This window comes from Polistes canadensis, unplaced genomic scaffold, assembly GCF_001313835.1.
Source record: "Polistes canadensis isolate GaletaPanama2010 unplaced genomic scaffold, ASM131383v1 scaffold_56, whole genome shotgun sequence".
Lineage (NCBI taxonomy): Eukaryota > Metazoa > Arthropoda > Insecta > Hymenoptera > Vespidae > Polistes > Polistes canadensis.
This window is the reverse complement of record NW_014569603.1, coordinates 447,726-460,897: the sequence shown is the minus strand read 5'-3', so window position 1 is coordinate 460,897 and position 13,172 is coordinate 447,726. Positions and strand designations below refer to the sequence as shown.

The 13,172-nt window shown below is 32.2% G+C and overlaps 1 protein-coding gene and 1 long non-coding RNA gene across 3 annotated transcripts in view; both read right to left on the bottom strand.

Annotated features, from left to right (window-relative positions):
• LOC106785773 (neurotrimin-like) overlaps positions 1 to 13,172 on the bottom strand; it is a 228,259-nt gene that overhangs the window by 152,660 nt on the left and 62,427 nt on the right. For both annotated transcript variants that reach the window (XM_014746492.1, XM_014746493.1), the window contains exon 2: positions 7,996 to 8,105. In XM_014746492.1, coding sequence (XP_014601978.1) covers positions 7,996 to 8,105 — 110 coding nt within the window. The remainder of the gene's footprint in view (positions 1 to 7,995; positions 8,106 to 13,172) is intronic.
• On the bottom strand, positions 1,093 to 5,261 carry LOC106785774. Its single transcript, XR_001381562.1, has 2 exons — positions 5,061 to 5,261; positions 1,093 to 1,226 (listed from the first exon to the last, which is right to left on the bottom strand). It is a non-coding gene; the product is annotated as an uncharacterized LOC106785774 (long non-coding RNA).

Genomic DNA, 13,172 nt, shown 5'->3' with positions numbered 1-13,172 from the left:
TATGAATATTGGATGCTTATCGTAATGTACGTTGAGAAGTGCCCTAAAATATGGACTGCACGCGGAGAGAACTACCCTGTGGGCCTTTATGCATTTCCCCTCTGCTGCTGACAACGTGCAATCGACCAGCATGTCGCCCCCATTACGTATTTCGAAATTTTGTATTAGTGTGATTTGATGATCCGTCCAATAAACGCAGAACAGCTGATCATCGTCCATCATCTCTGGTATCAAGGACATTTCTATATTACATATATACAGGATATGCATATATAGATATACATGTATATAATAAATACAAATATACATTATATATGTATATAATATATAGGGATACATTATATAAAAAAAAAAAAGAAGAAAAACTAATTAATGACATCGAATATAACGATTTTCTCGTCATTTTCATCTGCCCATCGTTTCAAAGAAATATCCGAAGGACTGACATAGGACATAGAAATTTGATTAAATAAATGATTAAATTTTTCATGTTCAGTATTTAATTTATAATTGAAGTCTTTCTCTTTTTAATTTCTTCTTTTCTTTTTTTAACTATCCAGTATTTAATTAAAAATATAAAATAAAATTTTTACCGTTTGTATTTAACTACAATTATTTTCCATATGAACATTTTCAAAGAGAAAATTCTGTTTAATCGTTTTAATTTTTCAAGAGAAAAAAAGAGAGAGAGAGAGAGAGAGAATGAGATAGAGAAAGAGAGAATACAATAACCTCTTTTTAGAAACAACTATTGTACATACCAAGTCTTATAATTTACAATGATTTTTTTACTAAATAAACAAGATAAAAAGTAAAAATTGTAACAAAAACCCAATCAGGGAGACGATCGTAAAATTGTGCCCCGTAAAGTATAAGATCCTTCATATCCTCATAGTAAAATATAAAGGGATAGGTGAAGTAAATAATGGTAAATAACAATAAATTATTCATTGTTTAATCGAAAGGAATTTGTCTTCAAAGTCTTACTTCAGTCGAACGACGAATTATATTACTGTCGAAAGTTCAAAATGAACGAATAATGGTATTCCTAATATCTCACCCTTTCGTATTTCTTCTTTTTTTTTTTTGTATTTTTCTTTTATCCTATTTTTTATATCCTTCGAATCACCTTCGAGAGTGTAGCTCGTTATTTCTTAGATCATACAAATTTTTTCAAAATAAATTGAAGAACTCATACACGTTTCATTGACGTAGATTTGAGAAAACTAAAAAAAATAAAGGAAAAAATTATCTTATTTATAAATTGAAAAAAATGGTAGAACACGATCTATTATTTTATTATTTTTAATATTACATGCATTCAGGATTTATATAATTATATTTTTGATATTTTTCATAAAGGAACTGAAAAATAATTTGAAATGTAAATATATTTTCAATGTTTCTTAAATAATGACTACATTCGATTAATTGATATTCATATAACAAATGCGTCTGTTAATTGTCCCAACAATAGTAATATTTAAATAATAATACATTTGTTTAAACAACAGATAACGATTGAAACGAATCGTAATTAACAATATAATCATTTAACGCCAGTTATCATTAAATTCGAAATGGAGGAAAATAAATGTTCCTCATAACACGACTTGCCAATTAAGAACGAATAATTTTGATTCTAAACATATATTCCTATTTCTCTAAAATTGTAAAGATTATTTAGATGACCGGTCTTAGCAGTCTCATACTGTATATACAAATATCTGTGAAATACACAAACGATCATACACATGCATGACGCGTTTCCTTTCGCGTTTCTGGTACCTTCATCGAAACTGCATAAGCTCTACTTACCCAGACGCATCCATAGTGTTAGCTCTGGTTTGGGGTTTGGCCGCGCCAAGCCGCGTGTTTGCGGTTTTGCTGTCGGTGCCCCGAAGTAGACTCAGTACACTGTGTGTTTCTCTAGTATACATGTATGTAGGTGTTTTCGCGTGTATTAGCAAGTATGTGGTATCTATGTATGTATCTATCTATCTATGTAGGTATCTATGTATGTATCTATCTATCTATAGGTATCTATGTATGTGTATATATATATGTACACGTGTGTACGTGTGTATATATATAACTTACTCTAACATTCTCGACTCCTTCTCTCTCTCTGCAAACTCCTATCTGTTTCTCCTTCTATCTCTTGTGTATATTCCCAACGACAGATTCGAGTAGACACAAAGAGAGAGAGAGAGAGAGAGAGAGGAAGTAGAAAGGGTGGGTTGAGGGTGAGAAACGATCGATATAACGATAGATGTCCTACGGGTGGACAGCCAGCTCGAAACCTTCCAGTTTATCGCCGATTCGCGAGCCACCGATGATTCGAGGTGGATGGAATTTCAACAGAGAAATGGAGAGAGAGAGAGAGAGAGAGAGAATAGTAGAGTGAACGAGAGATTAGGTGAGAAGAGGTAATTATATAAAGTAGAGGAAAGTATGAAAAACGTTTGGATTAAACGTCGATAAATTTTCGGCTATTGAAAATGAAACTTTATGTGTGCGAACTTTCGATAATTATTTTCCCAGAAACAATCAAGAAAAAGAGAGAGAAAGAGAGAAGGATTGATATTCCAATGATCTTAATTTTTATCGTTTTTCGATTAAATAAAAGATTTGTTTTTTTCTTCCTTTTGTGGAAATGATACAATTTAAGGAATGAATTTTTCTATTGGGTTTTGAAATAACGTGCCATTTGTTCGGATCAAGAGTTAGTTTAGAGCTATCGCTAGGAAAATTTCCGAAAGCGGGCAAACTCGTTGAGGGAGCTCTTAGGGCGTAACATCTTAATAATACAACCTGCTACAAACTACCCCCCTCAGTTCATTACCCATTCCAGTTCTAAGGGCGAGAACGAATCGAGGATAACGAAGCTCTCAGAAGTCAAGACGAGTCGGCGACCGAAACGGCAATTGAAAAATCGTTCGAGCTAATTAATTGGAGAATAATCCGAGGAGAACTTTAATAGCTTCAGCTTAGCCACGTTGAAACGACAAGGGATACTACTACAAAAAGATAAACTAAAAGATTAAAAGAAATCGAGATCAAAGGTGATCGAAGACAAACAATTCTAAATCGATCAACACCACATTTTCCTTTCGAAATTAAAATAAAAGTTATTCAAGAAATAATAAATCAATAAAATCATTATATTATGATTGTTTTGTAATTAATATGAAAATAATACAATTTATTACTTTAGATTGTAATTACTCGACGAATATACGATCTCTTATTGAATCAAAATAAAAAAAAATTAAATCGTTCTCGCGAAAAAAAAAATATAATAATACTACGAAAAGATAAATTGATGCGAGGAAAAATCCGAGATATTTTTTTTTCTTTAGGTGTGAATTTTCGGGAATAAAAAAAGCGAGAAGGAAGAAAAAGAAAAAAAAGGAGAAAAATAAAAGATCAGGAGGAGCCACTTGGAAATACGTTCTCTTATCGAGTCGCATCTAATCCACGTCCTATTTCCGCAGGCGATCGTTGGATCCTATCTTTCCTATCCTCTCAGTGACCATATTCTAGCAGCAATGATGAAAATAGCAAACGGATTTCGTAGGTACAAAGATCGCACACAAGTTCGCATACTCGAAAATAAAGTCTATGAAAAATCTACGATGGCCCTTTCAATTTGCGTTTTATTTCTTTCCTAGAAATGTACAAGTCGAATCGTTTTAGGTTTACTGGCGTTGACTAGACTATTTAGCAAGAAACAAACAATTCTAATGCGTATGAAATAGAAAACAAAAACATTGATGTTTGAACATTTTTCATATTTTCACTAACACAAATAAAATTATGATAACGAATTTTTGTTCGTTAATTTTTCAAGAAATCCAGAGAATGACTATGCATTTTTAATTTATTCTAATACGTGAGAGTGAAATAAAATAATATTACAAATAAATCATTTATTCGAGAGAAAACATAATAAAAAATATCCCTTGATGAAATGATCAACGATCTCGGGACTGTTATTGTCTATTTTGTCCGAAGGAAATAACGTTCAATGTTTGATCGAACAATCTAAATCTATAATTGTCATCGGATGGGTATTAGGAAGTCGTTAATCGGGTTTGACGTTGATAATTCAAATATTTATCGAGGAAAAGCTTCGATTAAATTTATTTCTAATTTTACTAAATCAAAAGAAAAAACAATAAAATGTTCTGTCGATCACACGACGGAAATATCAGAAAAAACATGTATTATCCATTATAATATAATAATAATTATTATTATTGCGATCGTTATAAGAGTGTTGATAATCTGATATTTGAAATATAAATTTGAATAAAAGAAAATACAATCCAAATAAAACAACAAATGTAATAAATATAACATAATAAAAAAAACTCGTGCCCTCTCTTCCCTCCTAAAAAAAAAAATACATAAATAACGGAAAAAGAAGATAATCGATCGCTGACAACGCCGTGCCGTGAGCGAGGATTAAAGCTTTCGATGGTAAGCTCGAAAATCGCTTTTCACCGAATTACCAAGCCATGTCTATCGACGATCGCTCCAGGCATGACATTTTTTACAACATTTTCACTGGCCGACCATATTTGTTTCATTCTGTTCGGTACGTTGCAGAGAAAAGCGATGTAGAAGCTTTAAAGGGCTACAAAAATGAATTCCTCGCCACGTACCTTTCATATTCACAAAGTTTTTCATATTAACTCAAAATGGATAGTATAAAATTTTAATATATATCTATCTTTCATTCACCCTCAGCTATTAAAATTATTTCTTTCATATGTTCACTATTGTAAACGAAATAATATAATTTTAATCAAACAAACGTCTATTATTTAAATAAAATATAAGTAAAGCGAACAAAATGACAAGTAATTTGTTAACAAATGTCTATCATCAAGAAACATCGTTGAATATAAATGTACAAAAAAATGAATGATGAAATAACGGGGGCAGAAAAAAAAGAAGAAAAGAAAATAAAAATTGGTCAATTTAGGAGGGGAGGGGGAAATGTGAAGTGATTTTATATCGTTGAGGCAAGCAAGGATCGTGTTACAGCTTACCAGGCACAGAATGGTCTCTTTTCACTAGCATGATACTAGCCCTTAGTGGCCCTTAGTGTCCCATGTAAAAGCCAGTGGGGAGTTGGTGACGCTAAACACGCACTTAAACTACCCTTATACCATCTTACCCCGAGATATCGGACCTATTACCCTACGATCAACCGACACGCTACTTCTATTTACGACGGACAACTCTGGACTGAAGGTCTACCGCACTGGGACACCTCGAGTAATGGAATTGTTTACCTTCGTGTTTGTCTCTCTCAAATATCAACCTCTGATATACCTATGTTAGTCCCTTGTTTGTATGTTTGTATGTATAAAATATATATATATATTTGTGTGTGTGTGTGTGTATGTATTTACGATCGAACGATACGTTACATTTGTTTACTTTTTTTTTCTAAGATACTTTAGATCTATATGTGATCTATTTGAATTATACGTAATTTTTTTTATTATTATTGAAATATATGATTTCGAATGATGCTATAATATATTTTCTTTTATATTTTCTTTTAATATAAACACATATCTTACTCTATTTATAAGATCAATTTTTTGTTATACCACTTTCTTATCATTTAAATATTTCATTTGTTTACCGTCCCATTTACATTTTATTTTTATTCAATTATATAGCTGTTACACTTCAGTTCTATTGTTACACTATCGAACGCCCTACATCGTTCTAATCAATTTTAATCCAATAATCATTTCGAATAAAAAATTAAGTGTACTATCTGTCAGATTAAAATTCCATCCTATTAGAAAAAGAAACAAAACCGATTTATTTCTTGCTGTCTCATATAAAATTAAAAAAGAAAAAGGAAAAAAAGATATATATACATAGAGAGAGAGAGAGAGAGAGAGAGAGAGAGAGAGAGAGAGGAAAATAACATAATATAATTGACAATATATGATTATATTTAGCTACGTATTATTTCCGCTCGCTCTTCATGATCTTAATAAAAGTATAGTGAAGCGAGAGAATAGAGAAGATCGAGTGGAGACAAGGTAAAGATATTATCCACTTAACGTACATATGTAGATACATACACATTTATATATATATAGAGACGAAGAGGACACACCAACGTGATACGGACTTCCTCTGGATTACGAAGCCCATATTCAAGACGCTACTTTTGGCTTGACGTGCAAAGTAAGAAGACGAATCGTCTTTCCTGAATAAAGATAAAACGTGCCATGACGCGGAATATAACGTTTTCCGGGAAAGTTTTATCAAGAAAACCGTGGACTCCCTTTTTACTTCCATTTATATCGATATTTCTTAGTTGTTTCGCAAACCTATCTCGCTATTTATGGTGAAATTCTTATGGTTTCTACAAAACATCTACCTACCCACCCCGCACATACACACATATATTAGATATTTAAGACAATACTATGAAAAAGTGGAATATGTGAATTAAATTATTCTACTTTTTCTATCATACATCCCAAACACCGGCACCTTACTCCTCACCCCTTTGATATATTTTCTTCCAACACACGGGATCGATTACGTGCGTCCACGATTTTAACTCGAAAAATACTTTATCCTGTCATAAATTTTACAACGCCAGTTTATTTCTATTCTTCGAATTTTCCTCCAACTGAAACACAAGGAGAGCGTGTTCCAGTTTATCCGTTAGTTCTTCTAGTAAAAGTTCAAGGATCCGAATCATGTTTACCGTATCATGCTGTTTTTCTTTCACTGTGCTTGCTCTATGTTATATTGGTGTTATGTATTGCATATATGTGTATATGTATGTTTGATCGTTTAGTGTATTGAAAGTTTATACGAAACAGGAAAGGATATTTATATTTTTTTTTTGTTTACATCCGAAATTACAACGACGTATGCAACTATTCTTGAATCTTATTAAATAAAATGAAAGATTAAAATAAAAGGAACGATGTATTGCTCGATAATTAAAAAAGTTTACTTTTTTGAATCGAAAATGAAGGAAACACGACGATTGAAAAAAATGAAGAGATCTATTCGAATTTTCGAAGAAGAAAAGTGTAAAAAAGAAAAAATTACGAGGCTACCATTAACGAATATGATTTTTTGTATTAAATAAAAAAATACAGAAGAAAAAACACATGCTTCGTAATTCATTACGGTCGTTATGGGCTTACGCAAAACTCACATAAAAAGATTTTCGTAAAGAAGATACGTAAAGGTTGCTGTTGAGCTGTAAGCTTGCAGTCAACCCACAGGTTATTTAACAAATACACGTAGTCGAGTTCGTCCATTGGTGGTGGTTCTTGTAAACGGGCTCGTGTGATACGCGTTTTTCTAAAGGGTTCTTAAAGTAAAGCCGAAGTGAAAGGCGTGAAGAACATCAGCCCAGTTGAGTACCGTCGATATGCATTTGCATCTTGCAAATAAAATACTATCTGTGTATATGCGTGGATATGTGTAGGTATATGTGAAAGACATTTATGACATCTAAAAGCAAATTTTCTTTGCAGCTTTATTATCATATAAGATATAGCTCTACGACTTCTTGAGAAATATACAATGTTAGACACGTGTAAATAATTAAATGAATCTATTCGATCGAATGAGAATAATTTTGCATTAAAGAAAATCAATGAAAAGATGCATCTTATTTTAGCATTTGTTGCAAATCATTTTGATTTTTTTTTCTTTTAATATTCGATTTAAAATATAAATAGTTCTCGAGTGTACTCTTGAGTTATTATTTACATTTTCCTTTAATTTTAATTTTATTTAAATTAGTTTCTTACATTTTTCTCTAATAATAAATTTACAAAGGTTGTGAGATCCTATTAAATGTCGAATGAATTTTCTTAGCAATTTCATTTTATCAAGTTTAAAAATAAAATCGTAAGATTTGCGAATTATTAACGATCATATTTTAATTATTATAATTTTAAAATTGAAATATATATTCCTCACCTTGAACGGACCCAAATCCTTTACACTACATGCCAGTTTAACGTTTCGTCCTGCAGGTACCGTGACATTTCCTATTTGAGAGATAAACTCAGGATCTCGTGTAGTGGTAACTGAAAGCAGAAAAAAAGGACCAATTGTGACAGTGACGATGTTTCAAAGCTTGCGCTTTCAAAAATTTACAATACGTAAAAAGAGCCAGAGAATAGAGGAATTGAAAAAATAAAAAATAATAAAAAAACAAAACTGTACAAAATACAAGAAAGAAAAGTAGTGACACTCGTTGAAAATGTCCGTTTACGTTAACACTCAACGAATGAATTGTGAACTACGTGATTCTTCTTTTTTTTCCTTTTTAAATACGTTTCCTGGACAATAGTTTTTTTTACGTAAAATATTGTTGACATATTCATTAAGATCTTAAGACAAAATTTTGTCAAAAAGATTAAATGCGTTTGTCTTATCAATGAAATCGAACAGGAATAAAATCAACAGAACAATTTTTTAACTAACGATATCATTGAATTTTTATAAGCAAAGAAAAGAAGGGACGAAATATTCGAAATTAATAACGAAAAAAGATCGTATAAGTATTTAAACGAATTAAAAGAATTTATTTGTGGAAAAATGAATTTGTAATTATGATTAATAAAAAAAAATCTTTTCAATCACGACGTTATTGAGTTTCCAGATAGAAAGAAATAAAGAAAGAAAGAAAGAAATATGCGTATAGAAGTATAGCATGCATTTCCACGAATGGAAAAAGGAAATCTATCGATCTGCACAGACATACGTGCATAGGCGGATGCGCTTTGAGTTATAGGAGCTCACCGCTCGGTGTGACAGCTTAGTTATTGAATACAAAATGCAATTTTTCAAGTCTTCGTTCTGGGATGGTCGCACTCACTCGAGAAAAAAGGACGGAAAGATAAGAAGATAAAAATAGAAAGAAGACGTACTGACGAACAGTGATCGAGTCTTTGAAAGGAAATCTTGACAACCGAACATTCTACTCCAATTTTTATTTGTTTATTTTTTTTCTTCTGCCTACATCTGATCTTGTATATGTATTATATCTACAAATAAATAAATTCATTTTTCATCTTTCTCGGATAAACATTTTTTTTGTATATTACAATTTTTTTATTTATGCTTCAGACAATTGTAATTTTTTAATTTTAATTTTATCTATCCTACTATATTCAAATGTTTATCAAAATCGTCTAACTAATAAAAAAAAATATAGATAATAAGGCTAGAAATTATTTATTATTTAATTTTATATCCTCGAAATTACATTTTATTAAATTTAATTATTTGTAAAGAAAAATATTTCTAGTTATAAAATTGAGTTAATTTTTAATTTTAGGGTTTTTTTTAATAATATAGACGATTTTAAATAAATTAATAATTCACATATATAATAAAAATATTGATGAAGAAAGAGAGTAGCTCTTAAAACTGGTTTTCTCTTTTTATTTCTTTCTCTCTCATCAATGATAAAAATGAAAGAGAGAAAGAGAAAGACGGATACAGAGAGATCGGATCTACAGCAAAGAAAATCCGATATTCGATGCAACTAGTGTACCGTCTTAGCGAGTCACTTTCAATCCCTTTTCTTACTAGAAACCTCGCTTGAGATAGGAAGACCAGAAATGGAACAGGATTGGCCCGTCTCTATGCACTGTTTCTGACTTTTAAAGGTGAATCGAAGTGACTATCGCTTGCTATAGAGAGATAGACACAGTGAAAGAGAGAAAGGGTTAAAAAGAGAAGGGAAGTGGTTACAGAAGGGTGGGTTAAATGAAGGTGAGGTGGAGTAACGGGGGAATGGGAAATGCTTCTTGAAAATTCTCTTTGGGCTGCTGCCATACTCGAAGTCGTCGTACTTTCTCTATCTCTCTCTTTCTCGTTTCTATATTTTGTTAGTTTTCTATTTTTATTTTATTTTTTTTTTCATTTCTTTTTCTAGACTATACTGGACTCGAGAAAAAGATGGCTGATACGAGCATATGCGTGGCCATCTCATCCAAGATTCGTTCTTTCAAATTTCTTTTTCTTTTCCTTCTTTTTTCTTCTTCTTCTTCTTCTTCTTCTTTTTCTACTTTCTAAGCTACTTTTTCTCTTATCGAATGCAGAAAGTCGAACTTGTTACATTTTGCATAAAAGAAATTCTCTGTCAACTCTTTGAGTGAATTTACGAAAATAGTAAGTACCTATATATTTACATACGTCAAACCCCGCAAGGAATATCGATATATGGGAAAGGAATAAGGGTATGGAACTAAATGGGATAAGGGGTAGATTTGAAGTGGTAAGATGGGAAAACCTTTTTTATAAGTCTTGCGATAATTCCCCGAAAAGTCAAGAGACGCATTAGATATAAATTTCCATTTGGACGAATACCAAAGATTAAACGGGTTGGACTAGGATGGAAAAGGGGGAGGAAGATGGGTGAAAGGGTTCTTCTTAAAACAAATCTGTTATCTCTCTCTCTTTCTCTCTAATTTTCACTTTTGGTAGTTTGATCTATTTTTAAAGAAATACTAATCCATTTAGAATCGTCTAATCGAATTACACCCTAAGACACATATTCAAAATAGATATTAAATTTTTCCTCACATCATTCCTAATTACTATCTACCTCTTTAGATTTCTATCTATTTTTAAATAAAATTTCTTCGTACGTAATTGATTCTTTTTATAGACACACAGACAAATACACGTATATCTAAATTTGACATTAATCCTGTTGGAGAAATAAAAACGATTGCTAAACGTGAATCTAAACTAAAAGAATACGCTCGAGTGTAACCACTCGAAATTTATTTAAAAAAAGAGATATATGTATATACATATATACATGCGCACACGCATTCACACAAAAGAAAAAGAGAAAAAGGAAGAAGTAGAAGGAGGTGGAGGAGGAGATAGAAAAGAAGGGAAAAAACATCAGAAAACAAAGAAATATAAATGCAGAGAGACAGAAATATAGCAGAGAAGAATGGGTGAAGAGTGGGATACGAGTCGAGAAGAGATAGAGATCTGAGTTCTCATCGAAAAAGTATTTCAAATTCGTTTGCAAGCCTCGTTTTCCGTGGCACGTGAGTCCTCGAGAAAGAAAAAATGAGAGTTAAAACGAGAGAGAGAAAGAGAGAGAGAGAGAGAGAGAGATAATCCGTCGATCTCAAAGCAAGCTGCAAACGGAAAAGAAAGAAAGAAAGTACAGTGGAGTCCATCAAGGTAGCTCGGTGCGAGCCTTATTAAGCTAACCTTATTAAACATCCGGGAATGTATTAATTACGGTGGAAGATATTTCGCGCTCGAGATGCATTCGACGGACGATAATTAATAAGATACTCGAGCGTAGCTTTCGTACGAGCTTTCTAGAGAAGAAGAATTCGAGATTTCATCACTGTGATAATATGAGGTCTCGAGGAATGATAAAAAAAAAAGATGAAACAACGAGAAAGAACCAGATAAATAGAGAGTACGAGAGAGGGAGAGAGATAGGGAGTAGGGGGTGGGGGTAGATAAGGAACAAAAAATACTAAATGAGGATAGACGTCATTGTACCGATCTCGAAAGAGGAACGAACGACTCTTCGATGATTTCCGATGAAACGGTTGCACACATACACACATGAAAGAGAGAGAAAGAGAGAGAGTTTGAAATTATTTTAATTATTTTCTCTTTTACGAGCTCTTCAATTCTCACCGAGTCAAAAATCTGAAAGAAGGCAAGAAAAGAAAGAAAATCAAGTACGTGGTTCACCCTGATAATAATACAAACGGGGAGAAAAAAAATAAATGATATTTCTAAGAACTTGACTCTTGATTGAAAATCTCTTTTTTCTCTCCATCATTTTCCCCCATTTTTTGTTTCAAGTATCTAAGAAGAAAGAGCGAGAGAGAGAGAGAGAGAGAGAGAGAGAGAGAGAGAGAGAGAGAGAGAGAGTTAGAAAGAAAAAGTAAAATGTTTCAGAAGTGGTTTTTTATTAATGAAGAAATAAAATCTACGCGTATTTTTAATATAAATCGTACAAATGAGATAATCAAAATCAAGATCTGGAATAACACAAGTGTGTCTTCGCTGTGTGTTTGAAGAGAAACAAGTGTTTAAAAAAAAAAAAAATGAAAACGAAAAGGAAAAGAAGAAAAAGGAGATAAAAAATGTATGGGACGATGACGTCACAGTTGTCATCTCGTTGTGTTGTGCAATACTATAATATATAAACTCGCACATAAGCGACCATAGTTACGTGTGGCTCTTCTCGCTCCTGGTGATTAAAGGAGGGAGATCTCTTCATTAGGGCTCGAGTACTCGCACGAATTTTAATTAATATTCGCGACAGTTCGCCGGTCACACTACCGACTATGTGCTCGAATACAAATACCGAGTACGAATAGTAGAGAATACGATAGAGAATGACGACGATTGCGACAACGACAACGACAACGACAACGACGACGACAACGACGACGAGGACGAGGACGAGGACGAGGACGCGTGTTCTCTAACGACCCTCGCAAGAGGAACCAAGGAATTCGATGTAATTATCAAGGTTGTCCTATTAATTTCGTAAACATTCCCTACTACATGCTTCAAGACACGATTTATATTCTCTGACGTCAGGTTCGTTAGTTTTTCTTTCTTTCTCTCTTTCATTCTTTTTCTTGTATTTACGAGAATGAAAGAATTTTAAATTTGCAATTAAAACCAACGAGTTTTTAATCATTTAACAATGAAAAATTAGAATTCACACTTCGTTTGCACATATAAAAAAAGACCAAAAATAAATAATTAATTGATTTTACGATATAGCCAATACAAAATTCAATTGTAATTATGAATAAAAATATTTATTTTTGTAATAAAAAAGAAGAAGATTGGAACGGGAATAATATAAATACCAAATATTTATTCTCTAATGATTGTCAAAAATAATCATCCGATTATGCGAAGAACGATCGTCCCACGGATATTTAAAAATAGTCCAGTCAATAAGAGGCAAAGTGCCGAATTTTTGAGCACCCGGCCAGAAACTTGATATAATGGTAATTCGACGACGCTGAATCGAATGGTGCTAATTTTTTTGCAATTGGATCAGGAGATCTTTGAGAAAAAGGGTAAAAAAAGGTAAAAAAGCCATATCTTAGAATCTATGCATTTAACCGAAA